Source organism: Oncorhynchus tshawytscha, linkage group LG22, assembly GCF_018296145.1.
Source record: "Oncorhynchus tshawytscha isolate Ot180627B linkage group LG22, Otsh_v2.0, whole genome shotgun sequence".
NCBI classification, from domain to species: domain Eukaryota; kingdom Metazoa; phylum Chordata; class Actinopteri; order Salmoniformes; family Salmonidae; genus Oncorhynchus; species Oncorhynchus tshawytscha.
In genome coordinates this window covers 29,543,324-29,569,874 of record NC_056450.1, presented here as the reverse complement: position 1 = coordinate 29,569,874, position 26,551 = coordinate 29,543,324, and the positions used below count along the sequence as shown (strand labels likewise).

Genomic DNA, 26,551 nt, shown 5'->3' with positions numbered 1-26,551 from the left:
ACAACACACAAAACAGCAGCAGAAGTCTACTGCAGGCTTAATACCAAACAACAAACCAAACAGCAGCAGAAGTCTACTGCAGGCTTAATACCAAAACACACCAAACAGCAGCAGAAGTCTACTGCAGGCTTAGTACCAAACAACACACAAACAGCAGCAAAGTCTACTGCAGGCTTAATACCAAACAACAAACCAAACAGCAGCAGAAGTCTACTGCAGGCTTAATACCAAACACACACCAAACAGCAGCAGAAGTCTACTGCAGGCTTAATACCAAACACACCAAACAGCAGCAGAAGTCTACTGCAGGCTTAGTACCAAACAACACACAAACAGCAGCAGAAGTCTACTGCAGGCTTAATACCAAACAACAAACCAAACAGCAGCAGAAGTCTACTGCAGGCTTAATACCAAACACACAAACAGCAGCAGAAGTCTAAAGAAACACACCAAACAGCAGCAGAAGTCTACTGCAGGCTTAGTACCAAACAACACACCAAACAGTAGCAGAAGTCTACTGCAGGCTTAGTACCAAACAACACACCAACCAGCAGCCAAAGTCTACTGCAGGCTTAATACCAAACAACACACCAAACAGCAGCAGAAGTCTACTGCAGGCTTAATACCAAACAACAAACCAAACAGCAGCAGAAGTCTACTGCAGGCTTAATACCAAACAACACACCAAACAGCAGCAGAAGTCTACTGCAGGCTTAATACCAAACAACACACCAAGCAGCAGCAGAAGTCTACTGCAGGCTTAGTACCAAACACACCAAACAGCAGGAGAAGTCTACTGCAGGCTCAGTACCAAACAACACACCAAACAGCAGCAGAAGTCTACTGCAGGCTTAATACCAAACAACAAACCAAACAGCAGCAGAAGTCTACTGCAGGCACACCAAACAGTAGCAGAAGTCTAAACCAAACAACACACCAAACAGCAGCAGAAGTCTACTACCAAACAGCGGCAGAAGCTACTGCAGGCTTAGTACCAAACAACAAACCAAACAGCAGCAGAAGTCTACTGCAGGCTTAATACCAAACAACACACCAAACAGTAGCAGAAGTCTACTGCAGGCTTACTAACAAACAACACACCAAACAACAGCCAAAGTCTACTGCAGGCTTAATAACAAACAACACACCAAACAGAGGCAGAAGTCTACTGCAGGCTTAGTACCAAACAACACACAAAACAGCAGCAGAAGTCTACTGCAGGCTTAATACCAAACAACAAACCAAACAGCAGCAGAAGTCTACTGCAGGCTTAATACCAAACGACACACCAAACAGCAGCAGAAGTCTACTGCAGGCTTAATACCAAACAACACACAAAACAGCAGCAGAAGTCTACTGCAGGCTTAATACCAAACAACAAACCAAACAGCAGCAGAAGTCTACTGCAGGCTTAATACCAAACAACACACCAAACAGCAGCAGAAGTCTACTACAGGCTTAGAACCAAACAACAAACCAAACAGCAGCAGAAGTCTACTGCAGGCTTAGTACCGAACAACACACAAAACAGCAGCAGAAGTCTACTGCAGGCTTAATACCAAACAACTAACCAAACAGCAGCAGAAGTCTACTGCAGGCTTAATAGCAAACACACCAAACAGCAGCAGAAGTCTACTGCAGGCTTAACACCAAACACAGCAAACAGCAGCAGAAGTCTACTGCAGGCTTAGAACCAAACAACACACCAAACAGCAGCAGAAGTCTACTGCAGGATTAGAACCAAACAGCAAACCAAACAGCAGCAGAAGTCTACTGCAGGCTTAATACCAAACACACCAAACAGAAGCAGAAGTCTACTGCAGGCTTAATAGCAAACACAACAAACAGCAGCAGAAGTCTACTGCAGCCGTAATACCAAAAACACCAAACAGCAGCAGAAGTCTACTACAGGCTTAGAACCAAACAACAAACCAAACAGCAGCAGAAGTCTACTGCAGGCTTAGTACCAAACAACACACCAAATAGCAGCAGAAGTCTACTGCAGGCCTAATACCAAACACACCAAACAGCAGCAGAAGTCTGCTGCAGGCTTAATACCAAACAACAAACCAAACAGCAGCAGACGTCTACTGCAGGCTTAATACCAAACACACCAAACAGCAGCAGAAGTCTGCTGCAGGCTTGGTACCAAACACACCAAACAGCAGCAGAAATCTACTGCAGGCTTAGTACCAAACAACACACCAAACAGCAGCAGAAGTCTACTGCAGGCTTAATACCAAACACACAAACCAAACAGTACCAAACACACCAAACAGCAGCAGAAGTCTACTGCAGGCTTAATACCAAACAACACACCAAACAGCAGCAGAAGTCTACTGCAGGCTTAGTACCAAACACACCAAACAGCAGCAGAAGTCTACTGCAGGCTTAGTACCAAACAACACACCAAACAGCAGCAGAAGTCTACTGCAGGCTTAATAACAAACAGCAAACCAAACAGCAGCAGAAGTCTACTGCAGGCTTAATACCAAAAACCAAACAGCAGCAGAAGTCTACTGCAGGCTTAATACCAAACAACAAACCAAACAGCAGCAGAAGTCTACTGCAGGCTTAATACCAAACAACACACCCAACAGCAGCAGAAGTCTACTGCAGGCCTAATGCCAAACACACCAAACAGCAGCAGAAGTCCACTGCAGGCTTAATACCAAACACACCAAACAGCAGCAGAAGTCTACTGCAGGCTTAGTACCAAACAACACACCAAACAGTAGCAGAAGTCTACTGCAGGTTTAATACCAAACAACACACCAAACAGTAGCAGAAGTCTACTGCAGGCTTAGTACCAAACAACACACCAAACAGCAGCCAAAGTCTACTGCAGGCTTAATAACAAACAACACACCAAACAGCAGCAGAAGTCTACTGCAGGCTTAATACCAAACAACACACCAAACAGCAGCAGAAGTCTACTGCAGGCTTAGTACCAAACAACACACCAAACAGCAGCAGAAGTCTACTGCAGGCTTAATACCAAACAACACACCAAACAGCAGCAGAAGTCTACTGCAGGCTTAATACCAAACAACACACCAAACAGCAGCAGAAGTCTACTGCAGGCTTAATACCAAACAACAAACCAAACAGCAGCAGAAGTCTACTGCAGGCTTAATACCAAACAACACACCAAACAGCAGCAGAAGTCTACTGCAGGCTTACTACCAAACAACAAACCAAGCAGCAGCAGAAGTCTACTGCAGGCTTAGTACCAAACACACCAAAGAGCAGGAGAAGTCTACTGCAGGCTCAGTACCAAACAACACACCAAACAGCAGCAGAAGTCTACTGCAGGCTTAATACCAAACAACAAACCAAACAGCAGCAGAAGTCTACTGCAGGATTAGAACCAAACAGCAAACCAAACAGCAGCAGAAGTCTACTGCAGGCTTAATACCAAACACACCAAACAGAAGCAGAAGTCTACTGCAGGCTTAATAGCAAACACAACAAACAGCAGCAGAAGTCTACTGCAGGCTTAATACCAAACAACACCAAACAGCAGCAGAAGTCTACTACAGGCTTAGAACCAAACAACAACCAAACAGCAGCAGAAGTCTACTGCAGGCTTAGTACCAAACAACACACCAAATAGCAGCAGAAGTCTACTGCAGGCCTAATACCAAACACACAAACAGCAGCAGAAGTCTGCTGCAGGCTTAATACCAAACAACAAACCAAACAGCAGCAGACGTCTACTGCAGGCTTAATACCAAACACACAAACAGCAGCAAACAGCAGTACCAAACACACCAAACAGCAGCAGAAATCTACTGCAGGCTTAGTACCAAACAACACACCAAACAGCAGCAGAAGTCTACTGCAGGCTTAGTACCAAACAAACACACCAAACAGCAGCAGAAGTCTACTGCAGGCTTAGTACCAAACAACAAACCAAACAGCAGCAGAAGTCTACTGCAGGCTTAATACCAAACAACACACCAAACAGCAGCAGAAGTCTACTGCAGGCTTAATACCAAACAACACACCAAACAGCAGCAGAAGTCTACTGCAGGCTTAATACCAAACAACAAACCAAACAGCAGCAGAAGTCTACTGCAGGCTTAATACCAAACACACCAAACAGCAGCAGAAGTCTACTGCAGGCTTAGTACCAAACAACACACCAAACAGCAGCAAAGTCTACTGCAGGCTTAATACCAAACAACACACCAAACAGCAGCAGAAGTCTACTGCAGGCTTAATACCAAACAACAAACCAAACAGCAGCAGAAGTCTACTGCAGGCTTAATACCAAACACACCAAACAGCAGCAGAAGTCTACTGCAGGCTTAGTACCAAACAACACACCAAACAGCAGCCAAAGTCTACTGCAGGCTTAATACCAAACAACACACCAAACAGCAGCAGAAGTCTACTGCAGGCTTAATACCAAACAACACACCAAACAACAGCCAAAGTCTACTGCAGGCTTAATAACAAACAACAAACCAAACAGCAGCTGAAGTCTACTGCAGGCTTAGTACCAAACAACACACCAAACAGCAGCAGAAGTCTACTGCAGGCTTAGTACCAAACATACCAAACAGCAGCAGAAGTCTACTGCAGGCTTAGTACCAAACAACACAAAAAACAGCAGCAGAAGTCTACTGCAGGCTTAATAACAAACAGCAAACCAAACAGCAGCAGAAGTCCACTGCAGGCTTAGTACCAAACACACCAAACAGCAGCAGAAGTCTACTGCAGGCTTAGTACCAAACAACAAACCAAACAGCAGCAGAAGTCTACTGCAGGCTTAATACCAAACAACACACCAAACAGCAGCAGAAGTCTACTGCAGGCTTAATACCAAACAACACACCAAACAGCAGCAGAAGTCTACTGCAGGCTTAATACCAAACAACAAACCAAACAGCAGCAGAAGTCTACTGCAGGCTTAATACCAAACACACCAAACAGCAGCAGAAGTCTACTGCAGGCTTAGTACCAAACAACACACCAAACAGCAGCAGAAGTCTACTGCAGGCTTAATACCAAACAACACACCAAACAGCAGCAGAAGTCTACTGCAGGCTTAATACCAAACAACAAACCAAACAGCAGCAGAAGTCTACTGCAGGCTTAATACCAAACAACACACCAAACAGTAGCAGAAGTCTACTGCAGGCTTAGTACCAAACAACACACCAAACAGCAGCCAAAGTCTACTGCAGGCTTAATACCAAACAACACACCAAACAGCAGCAGAAGTCTACTGCAGGCTTAATACCAAACAACACACCAAACAGCAGCAGAAGTCTACTGCAGGCTTAATACCAAACAACAAACCAAACAGCAGCAGAAGTCTACTGCAGGCTTAATACCAAACAACACACCAAACAGCAGCAGAAGTCTACTGCAGGCTTACTACCAAACAACAAACCAAGCAGCAGCAGAAGTCTACTGCAGGCTTAGTACCAAACACACCAAAGAGCAGGAGAAGTCTACTGCAGGCTCAGTACCAAACAACACACCAAACAGCAGCAGAAGTCTACTGCAGGCTTAATACCAAACAACACACCAAACAGCAGCAGAAGTCTACTGCAGGCTTAATACCAAACAACAAACCAAACAGCAGCAGAAGTCTACTGCAGGATTAGAACCAAACAGCAAACCAAACAGCAGCAGAAGTCTACTGCAGGCTTAATACCAAACACACCAAACAGAAGCAGAAGTCTACTGCAGGCTTAATAGCAAACACAACAAACAGCAGCAGAAGTCTACTGCAGCCGTAATACCAAACACACCAAACAGCAGCAGAAGTCTACTACAGGCTTAGAACCAAACAACAACCCAAACAGCAGCAGAAGTCTACTGCAGGCTTAGTACCAAACAACACACCAAATAGCAGCAGTAGTCTACTGCAGGCCTAATACCAAACACACCAAACAGCAGCAGAAGTCTGCTGCAGGCTTAATACCAAACAACAAACCAAACAGCAGCAGACGTCTACTGCAGGCTTAATACCAAACACACCAAACAGCAGCAGAAGTCTGCTGCAGGCTTAGTACCAAACACACCAAACAGCAGCAGAAATCTACTGCAGGCTTAGTACCAAACAACACACCAAACAGCAGCAGAAGTCTACTGCAGGCTTAATACCAAACACACCAAACAGCAGCAGAAGTCCACTGCAGGCTTAGTACCAAACACACCAAACAGCAGCAGAAGTCTACTGCAGGCTTAGTACCAAACAACAAACCAAACAGCAGCAGAAGTCTACTGCAGGCTTAATACCAAACAACACACCAAACAGTAGCAGAAGTCTACTGCAGGCTTAGTACCAAACAACACACCAAACAGCAGCAGAAGTCTACTGCAGGCTTAATACCAACAACACACCAAACAGCAGCAGAAGTCTACTGTAGGCTTAATACCAAACAACAAACCAAACAGCAGCAGAAGTCTACTGCAGGCTTAATACCAAACACACCAAACAGCAGCAGAAGTCTACTGCAGGCTTAATACCAAACAACAAACCAAACAGCAGCTGAAGTCTACTGCAGGCTTAGTACCAAACAACACAAAAAACAGTAGCAGAAGTCTACTGCAGGCTTAGTACCAAACATACCAAACAGCAGCAGAAGTCTACTGCAGGCTTAGTACCAAACAACACAAAAAACAGTAGCAGAAGTCTACTGCAGGCTTAATAACAAACAACAAACCAAACAGCAGCAGAAGTCTACTGCAGGCTTAATACCAACAACACACCAAGCAGCAGCAGAAGTCTACTGCAGGCTTAGTACCAAACAACACAAAAAACAGTAGCAGAAGTCTACTGCAGGCTTAATAACAAACAACATACCAAACAGCAGCTGAAGTCTACTGCAGGCTTAATACCAACAACACACCAAACAGCAGCAGAAGTCTACTGTAGGCTTAATACCATACCACAAACCAAACAGCAGCAGAAGTCTACTGCAGGCTTAGTACCAAACATACCAAACAGCAGCAGAAGTCTACTGCAGGCTTAGTACCAAACAACACAAAAAACAGCAGCAGAAGTCTACTGCAGGCTTAATAACAAACAACAAACCAAACAGCAGCAGAAGTCTAATGCAGGCTTAATACCAAACACACCAAACAGCAGTAGAAGTCTACTGCAGGCTTAATACCAAACAACACACCCAACAGCAGCAGAAGTCTACTGCAGGCTAATACCAAACACACCAAACAGCAGCAGAAAGTACCAAACACACCAAACAGCACTGCAGGCTTACCAAACAACACACCAAACATAGTCTACTGCAGGCTTAAAACAAACAACAACACCAAACAGCAGCAGAAGTCTACTGCAGGCTTAATACCAAACAACACACCAAACAGCAGCAGAAGTCTACTGCAGGCTTAGTACCAAACAACAAACCAAACAGCAGCAGAAGTCTACTGCAGGCTTAATACCAAACAACACACCAAACAGCAGCAGAAGTCTACTGCAGGCTTAATACCAAACAACACACCAAACAGCAGCAGAAGTCTACTGCAGGCTTAATACCAAACAACACACCAAACAGCAGCAGAAGTCTACTGCAGGCTTAATACCAAACAACAAACCAAACAGCAGCAGAAGTCTACTGCAGGCTTAATACCAAAAACACACCAAACAGCAGCAGAAGTCTACTGCAGGCTTAGTACCAAACAACACACCAAACAGCAGCAAAGTCTACTGCAGGCTTAATACCAAACAAAACACCAAACAGCAGCAGAAGTCTACTGCAGGCTTAATACCAAACAACAAACCAAACAGCAGCAGAAGTCTACTGCAGGCTTAATACCAAACAACACACCAAACAGCAGCAGAAGTCTACTGCAGGCTTAATACCAAACAACAAACCAAGCAGCAGCAGAAGTCTACTGCAGGCTTCGTACCAAACAACACAAAAAACAGTAGCAGAAGTCTACTGCAGGCTTAATAACAAACAACAAACCAAACAGCAGCTGAAGTCTACTGCAGGCTTAATACCAACAACACACCAAGCAGCAGCAGAAGTCTACTGCAGGCTTAGTACCAAACAACACAAAAAACAGCAGCAGAAGTCTACTGCAGGCTTAATAACAAACAACAAACCAAACAGCAGCAGAAGTCTAATGCAGGCTTAATACCAAACACACCAAACAGCAGTAGAAGTCTACTGCAGGCTTAATACCAAACAACACACCCAACAGCAGCAGAAGTCTACTGCAGGCCTAATGCCAAACACACCAAACAGCAGCAGAAGTCCACTGCAGGCTTAATACCAAACACACCAAACAGCAGTAGAAGTCTACAGCAGGCTTAATACCAAACAACACACCCAACAGCAGCAGAAGTCTACTGCAGGCCTAATGCCAAACACACCAAACAGCAGCAGAAGTCCACTGCAGGCTTAATACCAAACACACCAAACAGCAGCAGAAGTCTACTGCAGGCTTAGTACCAAACAACACACCAAACAGTAGCAGAAGTCTACTGCAGGTTTAATACCAAACAACACACCAAACAGCAGCAGAAGTCTACTGCAGGCTTAATACCAAACAACACACCAAACAGCAGCAGAAGTCTACTGCAGGCTTAATACCAAACAACACACCAAACAGCAGCAGAAGTCTACTGCAGGCTTAATACCAAACACACCAAACAGCAGCAGAAGTCTACTGCAGGCTTAGTACCAAACAACACACCAAACAGCAGCAAAGTCTACTGCAGGCTTAATACCAAACAACAAACCAAACAGCAGCAGAAGTCTACTGCAGGCTTAGTACCAAACAACAAACCAAACAGCAGCAGAAGTCTACTGCAGGCTTAGTACCAAACAACAAACCAAAAGCAGCAGAAGTCTACTGCAGGCACCAAAACACCAAACAGCAGCAGAAGTCTACTGCAGGCTTAATACCAAACAACAAACCAAACAGCAGCAGAAGTCTACTGCAGGCTTAATACCAAACAACACACCAAACAGCAGCAGAAGTCTACTGCAGGCTTAATACCAAACAACAAACCAAACAGCAGCAGAAGTCTACTGCAGGCTTAGTACCAAACAGCAGCAGAAGTCTACTTCAGGCTTACAACACACCAAACAGCAGCAGAAGTCTACTGCAGGCGTAATACCAAACAACACACCAAACAGCAGCAGAAGTCTACTGCAGGCTTAATACCAAACAACAAACCAAACAGCAGCAGAAGTCTACTGCAGGCTTAATACCAAACAACAAACCAAACAGCAGCAGAAGTCTACTGCAGGCTTAATACCAAACAACACCAAACAGCAGCAGAAGTCTACTGCAGGCTTCTACTGCACTTAATACCAAACAACAAACCAAACAGCAGCAGAAGTCTACTGCAGGCTTAATACCAAACAACACACCAAACAGCAGCAGAAGTCTACTGCAGGCTTAATACCAAACAACACACCAAACAGCAGCAGAAGTCTACTGCAGGCTTAATACCAAACAACAAACCAAACAGCAGAAGAAGTCTACTGCAGGCTTAATACCAAACAACACACCAAACAGCAGCAGAAGTCTACTGCAGGCTTAATAACAAACAACAAACCAAACAGCAGCAGAAGTCTACTGCAGGCTTAATACCAAACACACCAAACAGCAGCAGAAGTCTACTGCAGGCTTAGTACCAAACACACCAAACAGCAGCAGAAGTCTACTGCAGGCTTAATACCAAACACACCAAACAGCAGCAGAAGTCTACTGCAGGCTTAATACCAAACAACACACCAAACAGCAGCAGAAGTCTACTGCAGGCTTAATACCAAACACACCAAACAGCAGCAGAAGTCTACTGCAGGCTTAATACCAAACACACCAAACAGCAGCAGAAGTCTGCTGCAGGCTTAATACCAAACAACAAACCAAACAGCAGCAGAAGTCTACTGCAGGCTTAATACCAAACACACCAAACAGCAGCAGACGTCTGCTGCAGGCTTAATTAAACCAAACACACCAAACAGCAGCAGAAGTCTACTGCAGGCTTAATACCAAACAACAAACCAAACAGCAGCAGAAGTCTACTGCAGGCTTAGTACCAAACAACACACCAAACAGCAGCAGAAGTCTACTGCAGGCTTAATACCAAACACACCAAACAGCAGCAGAAGTCTACTGCAGGCGTAATACCAAACACACCAAACAGCAGCAGAAGTCTACTGCAGGCGTAATACCAAACACACCAAACAGCAGCAGAAGTCTACTGCAGGCGTAGTACCAAACAGCAGCAGAAGTCTACTTCAGGCTTAGTACCAAACAGCAGCAGAAGTCTACTTCAGGCGTAATACCAAACGACACACCAAACAGCAGCAGAAGTCTACTGCAGGCTTAGTACCAAACAACACAAAAAACAGTAGCAGAAGTCTACTGCAGGCTTAATAACAAACAACAAACCAAACAGCAGCAGAAGTCTACTGCAGGCTTAATACCAAACACACCAAACAGCAGCAGAAGTCTACTGCAGGCTTTACACCAAACAACAAACCAAACAGCAGAAGAAGTCTACTGCAGGCTTAATACCAAACAACAAACCAAACAGCAGAAGAAGTCTACTGCAGGCTTAATACCAAACACACCAAACAGCAGCAGAAGTCTACTGCAGGCTTTACACCAAACAACAAACCAAACAGCAGCAGAAGTCTACTGCAGGCTTAATACCAAACACACCAAACAGCAGCAGAAGTCTACTGCAGGCTTATACCAAACAACAAACCAAACAGCAGAAGAAGTCTACTGCAGGCTTAATACCAAACAACACACCAAACAGCAGCAGAAGTCTACTGCAGGCTTAATACCAAACAACACACCAAACAGCAGCAGAAGTCTACTGCAGGCTTAATACCAAACAACAAACCAAACAGCAGCAGAAGTCTACTGCAGGCTTAATACCAAACAACACACCAAACAGCAGCAGAAGTCTACTGCAGGCTTAATAACAAACAACAAACCAAACAGCAGCAGAAGTCTACTGCAGGCTTAATACCAAACACACCAAACAGCAGCAGAAGTCTACTGCAGGCTTAGTACCAAACACACCAAACAGCAGCAGAAGTCTACTGCAGGCTTAATACCAAACACACCAAACAGCAGCAGAAGTCTACTGCAGGCTTAATACCAAACACACCAAACAGCAGTAGAAGTCTACTGCAGGCTTAATACCAAACACACCAAACAGCAGCAGAAGTCTACTGCAGGCTTAATACCAAACACACCAAACAGCACCAGAAGTCTGCTGCAGGCTTAATACCAAACAACAAACCAAACAGCAGCAGAAGTGTACTGCAGGCTTAATACCAAACAACACACCAAACAGCAGCAGAAGTCAACTGCAGGCTTAATACCAAACACACCAAACAGCAGCAGAAGTCTGCTGCAGGCTTAATATCAAACACACCAAACAGCAGCAGAAGTCTACTGCAGGCTTAATACCAAACACACCAAACAGCAGCAGAAGTCTACTGCAGGCTTAATACCAAACACACCAAACAGCAGTAGAAGTCTGCTGCATGCTTAATACCAAACAACAAACCAAACAGCAGCAGAAGTCTACTGCAGGCTTAATACCAAACACACCAAACAGCAGCAGACGTCTGCTGCAGGCTTAATACCAAACACACCAAACAGCAGCAGAGGTCTACTGCAGGCTTAATACCAAACAACAAACCAAACAGCAGCAGAAGTCTACTGCAGGCTTAATACCAAACACACCAAACAGCAGCAGAAGTCTACTGCAGGCTTAATACCAAACACACCAAACAGCAGCAGAAGTCTACTGCAGGCGTAATACCAAACACACCAAACAGCAGCAGAAGTCTACTGCAGGCGTAATACCAAACACACCAAACAGCAGCAGAAGTCTACTGCAGGCGTAATACCAAACGACACACCAAACAGCAGCAGAAGTCTACTGCAGGCTTAATAACAAACAACAAACCAAACAGCAGCAGAAGTCTACTGCAGGCGTAATACCAAACACACCAAACAGCAGCAGAAGTCTACTGCAGGCGTAATACCAAACGACACACCAAACAGCAGCAGAAGTCTACTGCAGGTTTAATAACAAACACACCAAACAGCACCAGAAGTCTACTGCAGGCTTAATTCCAAACAACACACCAAACAGTAGCAGAAGTCTACTGCAGGCTTAATTCCAAACAACACACCAAACAGCAGCAGAAGTCTACTGCAGGCTTAATACCAAACACACCAAACAGCAGCAGAAGTCTACTGCAGGCTTAATACCAAACACACCAAACAGCAGCAGAAGTCTACTGCAGGTTTAATAACAAACACACCAAACAGCAGCAGAAGCAGGAACATCATATCACACATGTAAACAACTCCGCTGCTTGAAGTTTCAAGGCGTGCGAGAGACTGTGGTCTTGGGTAACATCAAAGGTGGGAAGGGGAGACAACATACAAATTATCCAAGTCATTCTAACCCCAGAGTAACCCAAGGTCGTGGGCATTTTGAGAAGATATGGATCCGTTGGTGTTATTGTCTGGGTTCCAGCTGCAGTGTCTCGGAGTGACTCCCATGAGTACCCAGTTAATCCTCTCTTGTTCCCTGACCTACTTACACACTCTCTCTCTGCTGTCAAAACAGACAAAAAAACAGCTAGAGATCCTCTCCCTCTCACTCAAACACAGCATGTGATGCCTCTCCAATCACAGAGCAAGAGACGGAGATGCTGTAAAACATTGGGAAAGGCACTACCCTGATTTGTCCTCTGTGTTGATCTAGCACTGACTGGCATAGGCTGTCCAACTGTGTGAATTGATCAGACTTCATGTACTCTACAATCTTGAACTGAATTGTACCATGACAGTGCAATAAGCTCTCCTGTTTAAGATGACATGCCAACCAACCAGACATAACTCTTGAACAATGTCACCACTTCTCTCCAGCAAACCCTTAAGTATCAAACCTTCCAATCAGTCAGTGGAATGGCTGGTACTGTAGTGTGGTGCATGACAGGGACAGCTGAGTCTAAGCTCCAGCCATTGTTCCAGAGAGGACTTATAGCCCTGGATGAGCCCTCTCTCTCTGTCTCTCTGTGTCTCTGGCTCTCTAAGGCATAGCAGAAACCAAAGACCGCAGACCAGTGGAGGATTTAGGATCCATTCTCAGAGGTCCAGTGGGAGATTTAGACTGGGTGCATCTCAATATTCTAAAACGGTTTCCTCTCCTCATCTGCTTTCTTTTATCTTCATCTGCACTGATCTGAATACATAGAAGCGGTGAAAGCGATATGGTGTGCACACACCAGATATTTGCTTTCCCCTGTCGTTCCCTTCCATACTAGTGCAGCTGAATAAAGAGAAGGAGGGAGGAGGCTACATCGATGAGAGAGAGAGAGAGAGAGAGAGAGGGAGAGAGATTTAGTCAGCAGTACTTCTGCCCAGGGAAGATTTAGCCTGGAGAAAAATGGTGACTCTCCCACCACCCTATCCTTCTTCCTGTGTCCTTTCAAATTACAAATTCAGCTGGAATTCTAAGAAAATATAGGCCAGTAGCAGCTGAGGTGAGGCATACAGTGTTACTGTACTGTGTATGTCCTGCATAGCAAAGGTAATCACTAATGAACACAGTGGTCTATTACCTGCATGTTATTAACCTGGATCTACACTAAATCCGGATGCCCCTAGAGCTCCTACACTACCTCTGAAAATTGCCCTGTAAACATTCAAAACAAGCCTTCTACTCAACATTATTTTGGGATTACAATGGCCTAGACAGAAGTCTTCCTATAGTTCCAATGCAGTTCATTTTTCACAATCAATTAAGCATCAAGACAAATTGATTCAAGTTGCTCAGAACTAATGTATTGTTCTGAGGTACTGATTCTCCCTCCCAGCAGGGGGGAGTCCTGGTCATTATCTCTGATCCCAGGTCTGTGCTAGTGCTGCTCATCGTCTCCCTGGGTTGCTCTTAAGCCTGGCTGGGCTGTGCCAACACCTAGCTAGCTGCTCCCTGAATAATATGATGTGCCAATAATAGCCAGGGAGACCAACCATGATGCTGTGCGAACAATGAAATGCTGCTGAGCAGGACAGTGACTTCTCAGGAAGGAATATGAATTATAGGGAGAAGGACAGGAGCAGGAGAGCAGTGTGTGTGTGTGTGTGTGTGTGCGTGCGTGTGCGTGTGGCGCAGTGGCCACTATCAGTCATCCGTTGTTAAGCTGCCAAAGCACACATACTGGAAGTACTCCATCACTGTCTAGGCCTCTCACCGTTTATCTGACAGCATAACCTCTACCTCTGGGGCCTGACACCCTGCACTCAGGCTTAGACCCTGGGCCTATACACTGATCCTTAAGCCTAGGTTTCAGAATGGTTCCAGATAAACAAACTGGTTGGAATGAAATGGAACAAGTCACATCCACTAGATTCCTAATTGATGTTCTAATTGATGAAAAGTTATTCTGGAAAGATCATATTAAATTTGTCTGCAGCAAAGTGATTAAATCTGTTGGTATCATCAGAAAGATTTGTGGTTTGGTTTATGAGGCTTGCTTAACTCTTTACTATAGCTTAATTTACCCATATCTCATTTGCTATAATATTGTCTGGGCCATTACATATGCCTCCTATCTACATATGCCATCTCCTTGCGTTAGGAGGTAGGTGCAGGAGAGCATGGATGTCTGAGAAGCGTACTTTAATTGGCAAGTCCACCAACACAGGTATGGCACAATCAAAAAAAGTAAAACGCCCTCGACAACAGAGAACCCGTACAAACGCACGGAGGAACAAACAAAGCTCCGACAATAACACACTCTTATTAAATCCGTGAAAACAAGAAATAGGGCATAATCTCACGGAGCTACATCAATAAAAGAATAAAAGAATAATCCCGCACAAACCTCTTCTAAGTAGCCACCCTTTGCCTTGATGACATCTTTGCACACTCTTGGCATTCTCTCAACCAGCTTCACCTGGAATGCTTTTCCAACAGACTTGAAGGAGTTCCCACATATGCTGAGCACTTGTTGCCTGCTTTTCCTTCCCTCTGCGGCCCAACTCATCCCAAACCATCTCAATTGGGTTGAGTTCGGGTGATTGTGGAGGCCAGGTCATCTGATGCAGCACTCCATCACTCTCCTTCTTAGTCAATTAGCCCTTACCCAGCCTGTAGGTGTATTGGGTCATTGTCCTGTTGAAAAACAAATGATAGTCCCACTAAGCGCAAACCAGATGGGATCTCAAATTTGGACTCAAGGACAGATTTCCACCGGTCTATTGTCCATTGCTCGTGTTCTTTGGCCCAAGCAAGTCTCTTCTTCTTATTGGTGTCCTTTAGTAATGGTTTCTTTGCAGAAATTCGACCATGAAGGCCTGATACACACAGTTGATGTGTCTGTTTCTTGAACTCTGTGAAGCATTTATTTGGGCTGCAATTTCTGAGGCTGGTAACTCTAATGAACTTATCCTCTGCAGCAGAGGTAACTCTGGGTCTTCCTTTCCTGTGGCGGTCCTCATGAGAGACAGTTTCATCATAGCGCTTGATGGATTTTGCAACTGCACTTGAAGAAACGTTCAAAGTTCTTGACATTTTCCAGATTGACTGACCTTCATGTCTTAAAAGTAATGATGGACTGTCGTTTCTCTTTGTTTATTTGAGCTGTTCTTACCGTAATAAGGATTTGGTCTTTTAGCCAATTTTCCTTATTTATTTATGTTTTAAATTGAACCTTTATTTAACTAGGCAAGTCAGTTAAGAACAAATTCGTATTTACAATGACTGCCTACACCGACCAAACCCAGATGACGCTGGGCCAATTGTGCGCCACCCTATGGGACTCCCAATCACGGCCGGTAGTGATGCCTCTAGCACTGAGATGCAGTGCCTTATACCGCTGCGCCACTCAGGATAGGGCTATCTTCTGTATACCACCCCTAACTTGTCACAACACAAATGATTGTTTCAAACGCATTAAGAAGGAAAGAAATTCCACAAATTAACTTTTAACAAGGCACACCTTTTAATTTAAATGCCTTCCAGGTGATGTCAAGGCAGAGGGTGGCTACTTTGAGGAATCTCAAATATAAAATATATTTAGATTTTTGTGGTTACTACATGAATTCAAATGTGATATTTCATAGTTGTAATGTCTTCACTATTATTCTATAATGTAGAAAATAGTCAAAATAAAGAAAAACCCTGGAATGATTAGATGTGCCCAAACTTTTGACAAGTACTGTATATTGTAAATAGTTTTACAAGCCCTTGGGCTTCCAACCACACCTGCACACCTTTTTAAAAACTTTTTTTATCTATATTGTTGTTTTGTCATTTATTTTCTTTGGTGCAAAAATGTTTAACCTAAACCTAGCATTATCCTCTGGCCCTGGCCCTGCTGGGAATGTATTGTTCTCCAACAGAGCAATGCTCCAAGACAACAGAAACCAATAAAAAAAAATCAGCTAAGACCCCGAATAAACTGATGTTAGCATCATGTAAACTATTGTCAGCATCTTATAAACTAATGTCAGCATCTTATAAACTAATGTCAGCATCTTATAAACTAATGTCAGCATCTTATAAACTAATGTCAGCATCTTATAAACTAATGTCAGCATCTTATAAACTAATGTCAGCATCTTATAAACTAATGTCAGCATCTTATAAACTAATGTCAGTATTTTATAATCTAATGTCAGCATCTTATAAACTAATGTCAGTATTTTATAATCTAATGTCAGATAAAAAGAGACAAACCAGCCGGGTGTTATGTTTTGAATTATTTTCCCATTAGGTTTTCTATTAGCCGAGAGATGCCTCTATTCTGGGTCGTGTTCGGGAAGTGATTTGTTTGTGAAGTCGCCACGGCGATGGAAATCAATAACCTTTTAGCCATTCAGATTAATGAGAGGCAAATGTGCCCCCCCCCCCTCTCTCTCTCTCCTGTCTGTTTTATTGGGGCATGGAGCACTGCAATTAAGGAAGAGGTTGGAAAAACTGTGTGTTTGACATGCATGATAGATGACGGGGCCATTGCAGACAAACAATGTGATCACAATGTTTAGAGAGGTGTACATTTCATACACAAACTGTAGAAGGCCAATAATAACATGTACACACATTCTCAACACAAGCTTTCACAAGTATTGTCTGCAGTTTATCATTATTAATAGTTAGCATACTCAGCATCATCAACACCACTGTCATATAGCCTACAGTAGCTGTGTTTGATGTATTGCAATATTGAGACTTTTGAAACAACTCTCGAAACAATTGCAACGTAATAAATAACTCTTAGACAATCTGAATGCAATCAAGTGCTGAGACTCTCTGCACAGATATCCACTGCATATAGCTCTCCATCCATCCATCCATCCATCCACCCCTCCACTCCATCTATCTATCTATCTCTTGCAGCTGATAGGCTCGATCATCGGCCGGCAGGGCGCTAAGATCAATGAGATCAGGCAGATGTCGGGGGCTCAGATCAAGATTGGCAGCCAGCTAGACGGGACCAGTGACCGTCACGTCACCATTACAGGCACACCAGTCAGCATCAACCTGGCACAGTACCTCATCACCTCGTGGTAAGGCCACTGGCTGATGCGATCCAGTCTAACCAATCAGTGCCGGGGGAGGGAGAGGTGATTCTGTTTCCATAACTGTTAAGGGCAAAGGTTAAATGTGATTTTTCGGTGTTTTATATATATTTCCACGCTATGAGGATTAATAGGGTGAAAATTATGATAATGCCCTTTTAGTGTAAGAGCTGTTTGTAAAACCGCCTGAAATTTCTACCTGTTTTGATTGGGTAGAGTTTTGGCCTTATTTGTGACATCATCAGGTGCTAAATTAGTTAAGGTACCAATAAGAAAGAGTTCCAAACCTCTCTGCCAATAACGGCTAGTTTTCAGTTTTCCCCCTCTCCCTTCAGACCACTCTCAGACAGTCCTAGCTAAATTATTGCTTGAGAAATTGTTATTTGCTAAGAATCTACACTGAACAAAAATATAAACGCAACATGTAAAGTGTTGGTCCCATGTTTCATGAGCTGAAATAAAAGATCCCAGAAATGTTCCATGAGCTCAAAAGGCTAATTTTTCAAATTTTGTGCACAAATCTTTTACATCCCTGTTAGTGAGCATTTCTCCTTTGCTACGATAATCCATCCACCTGACAGGTGTGGCATATCAAGAAGCTGATTAAACAGCATGATCATTACACAGGTGCACCTTGTGCATCTTAATATTAAGATGGCACCGAAGAACATGGCTGACGTTTTACATTCTCCCATTCAATTGTGCTATTTTGTTAGTTTTTTTTGCGTTTTGTGTAACTTATTTTTTCACTTATTGTGTACATAATGTTGCTGCTACCGTCTCTTATGACCAAAAATAACTTCTGGACATCAGAACAGCGATTACTCACTGCGGACTGGAAGAAACTGTTTCCTTTAATGAGTCCGACGAGAAGGATATCCTGCTTTCACTGGAACAGGCCCAGATCCACGCCTTTTGTGTGAAGAAAAGATGCAGGAAAAGGGGCCGCAGACCGGGCAGCCTTCTGAGAATCCGTAGGCGAGCGCGTAAACTCCCACTGCCATCTGTTCTTCTTGCTAACGTGCAATCATTGGAATACAATTGATGAGCTACAATTAAGATGATCCTACCAACGGGACATTAAAACTGCAACATCTTATGTTTCACCGTGACGTGACTGAATGATGATAAGGACAATATAGAGCTAGCGGGATTTTCCATGCACCATCAGTGCAGAGACGCTACCTCTGATAAGACAAAAGGTGGGGGTGTGTATCTATTTGTCAATAACAGCTGGTGCGTGATGTCTAATATTAAAAAGAAGTCTTGAGGTATTGCTCGCCTGAGGTATAGTACCTTATGATAAGCTGTAGACCGCATTATCTACCAAGAGTTCTCATCTATATTATTCGTAGCCGTCTATTTACCACAACAGAACGAAGCTGGCACTAAGACCGCTCTCTACCAACTCTATAAGGCCACAAGCAAAGAAGAAAATGCTGACCCAGAAGCGGCGCTCCTAGTGGCCGGGGACTTTAATGCAGGCAAACTTAAATCTGTTTGACAAAAATATTACCTACATGTCACATGTGCAACCAGAAAAAAAAAATCCTAGACCACCTTTACTCCACATACAAATCTGAAAATCTGACCATAATTCTATCCTCCTGATTCCCGCTTACAAGCAAAAACTAAAGCAGGAAGTACCAGTGACTCGCTCAATACAGAAGGGGTCAGATGACGCGGATGCTACACTAAAGGACTGTTTTGCTAGCACAGACTGGAATATGTTCCGGGATTCATCCAATGGCATTGAGGAGTGCACCACCTCAGTTATAGGCTTCATCAATAAGTGCATCGACCACGTTGTCCCCACAGTGACTGTACGTACATACCCAAATCAGAAGCCATGGATTACAGGCAACATCTGCACGGAGCTAAATGGGTAGAGCTGCCACTTTCAAGGAGCGGGAGACTAATCCAGACACTCATAAGAAATCCCACTATGCCCTCAGATGAACCATCAAACAAGCAAAGCGGCAATACAGGATTAAGATTGAATCCTACTACACCGGCTCTGACGCTCGTCGGATGTAGCAGGACTTTTTTTTTCTTCATTTGACCTTTATTTAACCAGGTAGGCTAGTTGAGAACAAGTTCTCATTTGCAACTGCGACCTGGCCAAGATAAAGCATAACAGTGTGAACAGACAACAGAGTTACACATGGAGTAAACAATTAACAAGTCAGTAACACAGTAGAAAAAAAGAGAGTCTATATACATTGTGTGCAAAAGGCATGAGGAGGTAGGTGAATAATTACAATTTTGCAGATTAACACTGGAGTGATAAATGATCAGATGGTCATGTACAGGTAGAGATATTGGTGTGCAAAAGAGCAGAAAAGTAAATAAATAAAAACAGTATGGGGATGAGGTAGGTACAATTGGGTGGGCTATTTACCGATAGACTATGTACAGCTGCAGCGATCGGTTAGCTGCTCAGATAGCAAATGTTTGAAATTGGTGAGGGAGATAAGTCTCCAACTTCAGCGATTTTTGCAATTCGTTCCAGTCACAGGCAGCAGAGAACTGGAACGAAAGGCGGCCAAATGAGGTGTTGGCTTTAGGGATGATCAGTGAGATACACCTGCTGGAGCGCGTGCTATGGGTGGGTGTTGCCATCGTGACCAGTGAACTGAGATAAGGCGAAGCTTTACCTAGCATGGACTTGTAGATGACCTGGAGCCAGTGGGTCTGGCGACAAATATGTAGCGAGGGCCAGCCGACTAGAGCATACAAGTCGCAGTGGTGGGTGGTATAAGGTGCTTTAGTAACAAAACGGATGGCACTGTGATAAACTGCATCCAGTTTGCTGAGTAGAGTGTTGGAAGCTATTTTGTAGATGACATCGCCGAAGTCGAGGATCGGTAGGATAGTCAGTTTTACTAGGGTAAGTTTGGCGGCGTGAGTGAAGGAGGCTTTGTTGCGGAATAGAAAGCCGACTCTAGGTTTGATTTTAGATTGGAGATGTTTGATATGAGTCTGGAAGGAGAGTTTACAGTCTAGCCAGACACCTAGGTACTTATAGATGTCCACATATTCTAGGTCGGAACCATCCAGGGTGGTGATGCTAGTCGGGCGCGCGGGTGCAGGCAGCGAACGGTTGAAAAGCATGCATTTGGTTTTACTAGCGTTTAAGAGCAGTTGGAGGCCACGGAAGGAGTGTTGTATGGCATTGAAGCTCGTTTGGAGGTTAGATAGCACAGTGTCCAAGGACGGGCCGGAAGTATACAGAATGGTGTCGTCTGCGTAGAGGTGGATCAGGGAATCGCCCGCAGCAAGAGCAACATCATTGATATATACAGAGAAAAGTGTCGGCCCGAGAATTGAACCCTGTGGCACCCCCGTAGAGACTGCCAGAGAACCGGACAGCATGCCCTCCGATTTGACACACTGAACTCTGTCTGCAAAGTAGTTGGTGTACCAGGCAAGGCAGTCATGAGAAAAACCGAGGCTACTGAGTCTGCCGACAAGAATATGGTGATTGACAGAGTCGAAAGTTTTGGCAAGCTTGACATCTATTACAGACTACAAAGGGAAGCACAGCCGCGAGCTGCCCAGTGACACGAGCCTACCAGACGAGCTAAATGTCTTTTATGCTCGCTTCAGGGCAAGCAACACTGAAGCATGCACGAGAGCAAAAGCTGTTCTGGATGACTGTGTGATAATGCTCTCTGTAGCCGATGTGAACAAAAACAGGTCAACATTCACAAAGCCGCTGGGCCAGACAGATTATCAGGACATGTACTCAAAGCATGCGCTGACCAACTGTCAAGTGTCTGCACTGACATTTTCAACCTCTCCCTGGCCAAGTCTGTAATACCTACATGTTTCAAGCAGACCACCATAGTCCCTGTGTCCAAGGAAGTGAAGATAACCTGCCTAAATGATTACCGTCCCATGGCACTCACGTATCCATGAATTGCTTTGAAAGGCTGGTCATGGCTCACATCAACAGCATCCTCCCGGACACCCTAGACCCACTCCAATTCGCATACCGCCCCAACAGATCCACAGATGATGCAATCTCAATCGCACTCCACACTGCCCTTTCTTACCTGGACAAAAGGAAAACCTATGTGAGAATGCTGTTCATTGTCTACAGATCAGAATTCAACACCATAGTGCCCACGAAGTTCATCACTAAGCTAAGGACTAAACACCTCCCTCTGCAACTGGATCCTGGACTTCCTGATGGGCTGCCCCCAGGTGGTAAGTGTAGGCAACAAAACGTCTGACACGCTGATCCTTAACGCTGGGGCCCTTCAAAGGTGAGTACTTTGTCCCCTCCTGTTTTCCCTGTTCGCCCACAACTGCATGTCCAAACACGACTCCAACACCATCATTAAGTTTGCGGATGACACAACAGTGGTAGGCCTGATCACCTACAACGATGAGACAGCCTATAGGGAAGAGGTCAGAGAATTGGCAGTGTGGTGCCATGACAACAACCTCTCCCTCAGTGTGAGCAAGACAAAGGAGCTGATCGTGGACTACAGGAAAAGTCAGGCCGAACAGACCCCCATTAACATCGACGGGGCTGTAGTGGATCGGGTCAAGAGTTTCAAGTTCCTTGGTGTCCACATCACCAACAAACTATCATGGTCCAAACATACCAAGACAGTCATGAAGAGGGCACGACCAAACCTTTCCCCCTCAGGAGACTGAAAAGATTTTGCATGGGTCCCTAGATCCTCAAAAGGTTCTACAGCTGCACCATCGAGAGCATCCTGACCGGATATATCACCGCCTGGTATGGCAACTGCTCGGCATCTGACCGTAAGGCGCTACAGAGGGTAGTGCGAATGGCCCAGTACATCACTGGGGCCAAGCTTCCTGCCATGCAGGACCTATATAATAGGCAGTGTCATAAAACATAAAATTGTCAGAGATTCCAGTCAACCCAAGTAATAGACTGTTTTCTCTGCTACTGCATGGTAAGCGGTACCGGAGTGCCAAGTCTATGACCAAAAGGCTCCTCAACAGTTTCTACCCCCAAGCCATAAGACTGTTGATCAATTCAAGAAAAATCGTTCCGGACATATTACATTGACCACCCCCCCACTAACTCAGTACCGGTGCCCCTAGTATATAGTCCCATTATTGTTATTCTTATTGTGTTACTTTTTATTTTAGTCTAATTGGTAAATATTTTTTAAACTCTTCTTTAACCGTTGGTTAAGGGCTTCTAAGTAAGCATTTCACGGTTGTATTCAGTTGTATTTCATCTGATTTGAATCAAAGGCCACTCTAAAATGTGCAGTTTTTTCACACAACACAATTCCACAGATGTCTCAAGTTTTGAGGGAGCATGCAATTGGCATGCTGACTGCAGGAATGTCTACCAGAGTTGCTGCCGGAGAATTTAATGTTACTTTTTCTGCCATAAGCCACCTCCAAAATTTGGCAGTATGTCCAACCAGCTTCACAAACACATACCACATGTATGGTGTCATGGGCAAGTGGTTTGCTTTTCTCAAAGTTGTGAACATAGTGGCCGATGGTGGTGGTGGGGTTATGATATCAGCAGGCATAAGCTACGGACAATTAACGCAATTGCATTTTATTGAATTTGAATGCACAGAGCTACCGTGACGTGATCCTGAGGCCCACTGTCTTGCCGTTCATCCACAGCCATCACCTCATGTTTCAGCATGATAATGCACGGCCCAATGTCACAAGGATCTGGACACAATTCCCGGAAGCTGAAAATGTCCCAGTTCTTCCATGGCCCACATACTCACCAGACATATCACCCATTGAGCATGTGTGGGATGCACTGGAATGTTGTATATGACAGCGTGTTCCAGTTCTCGCCTATATCCAGCAACTTTGCACAACCATTGAAGAGGAGTGGGAGAACATTTAACAGGCCACAATCAACAGCCTGATCAACTCTATGCATATAGAGGATATTTTGCACTGCTGAGGCAAATGGTGGTCACACCAGATACTGACTGGTTTTCTGATCCACGCTCCTACCTTTTTATTTAAGGTATCTGTGACCAACAGTTGCATACTGTATCTGTATTCCCAGTCATGTGAAATCCATAGATTAGGGCTTAATTTGTTTATTTAAATTGTCTGATTTCCTTATATGAACTGTAACTCAGTGAAATCTTTGAAATTGTTGCATTGTTGCATGCAGTATTTTTGGGGTTATTTTTTCACCATTTTAATTGAAAAAAATAACAGTACTTCATTGTTGCCCAGAAATAATTTGATATTTAGATCAAAACGGCTGCATTGGACCTTTAAATAACATGGTGATATGCGGTAATGATGCAGTTGTTCTCTTGTTCTGGTAATAATCCCTTAGAGAATTCATAGATCTGTATTGTATTGCAATGTATTGCATTGTACTGTATTCTATTCTATTGTATCGAAAGCCACTCGTCCTCTACTCTTCTCTCTCCATAGTTTAGAGACAGCTAAATCTACGGCCCAGGCAGCGTCCATGGCCTCCCCCAACATGGCTGACCTCAACATGGCCTTCACCCAGCCCGTCTCCCCGGCCTCCTCCCCCCACTCCGCCTCCACCCTGGCAGCCATGAGTGCCCTCTCCCCAACCCCCGTCATGGGCCACCCCTACGGCGTTCTGCCCTTTTCCGGCCTGCTAGGGGTCAAGTCTGTCCCCTTCCTGACTCTTTCTAGCCCCACGCCCCAGGTCGCTGTCACCGCAGCCCCCTCCCACACCACCCTGGCAGCCTACACTACCAAAATCTCCTCAGCTAACTGCATCAAGAAACCCGACAGACAGAAGTTCGCACCTTACTGATGCTACATGGTACACCAGGCTAGCCTCAGCCTTCTTCTGGAGGCTGAAATGAAGGACAGCTTTCTATAATGGCTCCATCTCCAGTTACACCCTATTCCCTACATAGTGCACTATATGGTGAATAGGGTGCCATGTCAGATGTTCATTCACTCACGCCATATCTGCTGCCAGAGATGGTATTGACTTGACTTTATAATTCACCACATGGAAGAGAGGATAACTATCATAAGGTATACTATACATTACATATATAGATGATTTGTGAGTTCCCCATAAAATGATCGACTGCTTTCACCTACACTTCATTCTACTGTTATTTATCACCAATAAAGGGGACAGTCCTAACTTGGGAAATGCACTAACTTGGATTTTCATGCACTGATGTGATGGTACGTTTTTGCCTCTCAAGTTAGGAATAGGCCCAAAAGTATTTATCCTTCAGTAAGTTTGTAAGTTATACTCTGATGTGGATGGATGCGCACTGTGTGATGCTTTTATACAATGTCTATGTTTGCTTCTTGAAGTTTTTAAGAAAATCTGTAAATGCTTGGGAGGAAAAAGATAAGTGTTTTCTGCTATAGGAATCTAGTGTTGAGTGTTATGTTTGTAATGTTTGAAATGTGCAACTTGTTTTATTTATGTAAATTTATTTGTTTATTAAACTTTTTTGTTTCTTGAAATGGCTGCAGGTTTGAGTCTCCCTTTAAATTTGACCTTTGTCCATTTTAAAGGGGAAATCTGCAACTTCTTTGTCGCCTGTGGACACGAGATGAAATGCTCAATCAATGAACGAAAACACACACACTCAAAATCAAATGTAAGCCAATCAGCGCGATTCAAACATATTGCAGAACACATGAAACAACCCAAAGAGCGGTCTTTCTTTCTTTTAGAGATAATTCATCTATTTGAAACCGCGTTGAAGACTGCACTTGTGAAGCCACTTTGAAAATACACATCATATTAAAAGTGACGCAACACCAGTTCTCCTCCTGCCAGCTGTCACGAGCCTGTGGGTGGCACGTCATTCCAAATGGCAGGTTTTATGAGGGATGCTCTTCACATCATAGTGCTCTTTGTCCCTGAACAATAACTTTAGTGTGAGGCAGGCAGGCTTCTCCACAACCCCACTGGAGCAGAGGGCTCCGCCTGCATTCACAAATACAAGGCACACACACAGAGTTACTATATACACACACACTGTGCGCACACTCAGATGCTGAACTCACACACTGTGCGTACACACACACATTTTGATACTGAACACACACACGCACTCAGACACTGTGTCCACACACACAAAAACACACACACATGCTCAGATCCTACACACACCCACATCAACTGACGCTCAGAGACGAGGGTAAGAGAGAGAGAGCATGGAAGATAAGGGAACATGCAGTGACAGCATCAACATGCACCACAGCATCGTCATCCCCTGGAGAGAAAGCCAGCCTTATTTCATTCCACTCTTAGAAGACCTCAGTGGGAATGACAGGAGGCCTTGACAGCGACATGTCCTTGCTGTTGCCATAGATATTCACTTACATGTAGTCTCAGAAACATGCAACAATATTACCCTTTCACCAGACTGACATCACAACAGCGGAATTTCTATGCTAAATATGCAAGGGTCATTAGAGTTTTCAAATTCTGTCTCTTTACACCTCTGATATGAAGGAGCTTTTGTTAGTGTGGGCTGAGTTGCCTACTGTAGAAAAGGATCTCTCCCTCCCTCTCTCTCTCTGTCTCTCCCCCCCTCTCTCTCTCTCTCCCTCCCTCTCTCTCTCTGTCTCTCCCTCTCTCTCTCCTTCCCTCTCTTTCTCTGTCTCTCCCTCTCTCTCTCCTTCCCTCTCTTTCTCTGTCTCTCCCTCGCTCTCTCTCTTTCTCTCCTCCTCTTTACTGCCTAATGCAGCTCCCTGAAAAAAAGGTCCTAAAATATCCATGCCCTCAGTAGGGGTCTCTATACCTCCCGCATCTCTCTTTCTTCTCCCCCCTCTCTCTCTCTCCTCACTCATACCCTCTTTATCTTCCTCTCTCTCATCCTCTTACCAAGATCTCTCACTGCACATAATTACACAAAACATGATTATATTGTGTTATTTACAGTATCTAACGTTTATCAGGCACGATTCTATCTTTGATTATGTTTACATCCCAACACTCTACATCATCAACAAATATCGAACATCTTTTTCATACAGT

The 26,551-nt window shown here is 44.3% G+C and overlaps 1 protein-coding gene across 5 annotated transcripts in view; it reads left to right on the top strand.

Moving 5' to 3' along the window:
• LOC112222290 (poly(rC)-binding protein 3) overlaps positions 1-25,030 on the top strand; it is an 88,451-nt gene extending 63,421 nt beyond the window's left edge. For all 5 annotated transcript variants that reach the window (XM_024385052.2, XM_024385053.2, XM_024385050.2 and 2 more), the window contains 2 exons: positions 17,387-17,556; positions 23,989-25,030. In XM_024385052.2, the coding sequence (XP_024240820.1) occupies positions 17,387-17,556; positions 23,989-24,346 (528 nt within the window). In that variant the 3' untranslated portion in view covers positions 24,347-25,030. The remainder of the gene's footprint in view (positions 1-17,386; positions 17,557-23,988) is intronic.
• The last annotated feature ends 1,521 nt before the right edge of the window (positions 25,031-26,551 follow it).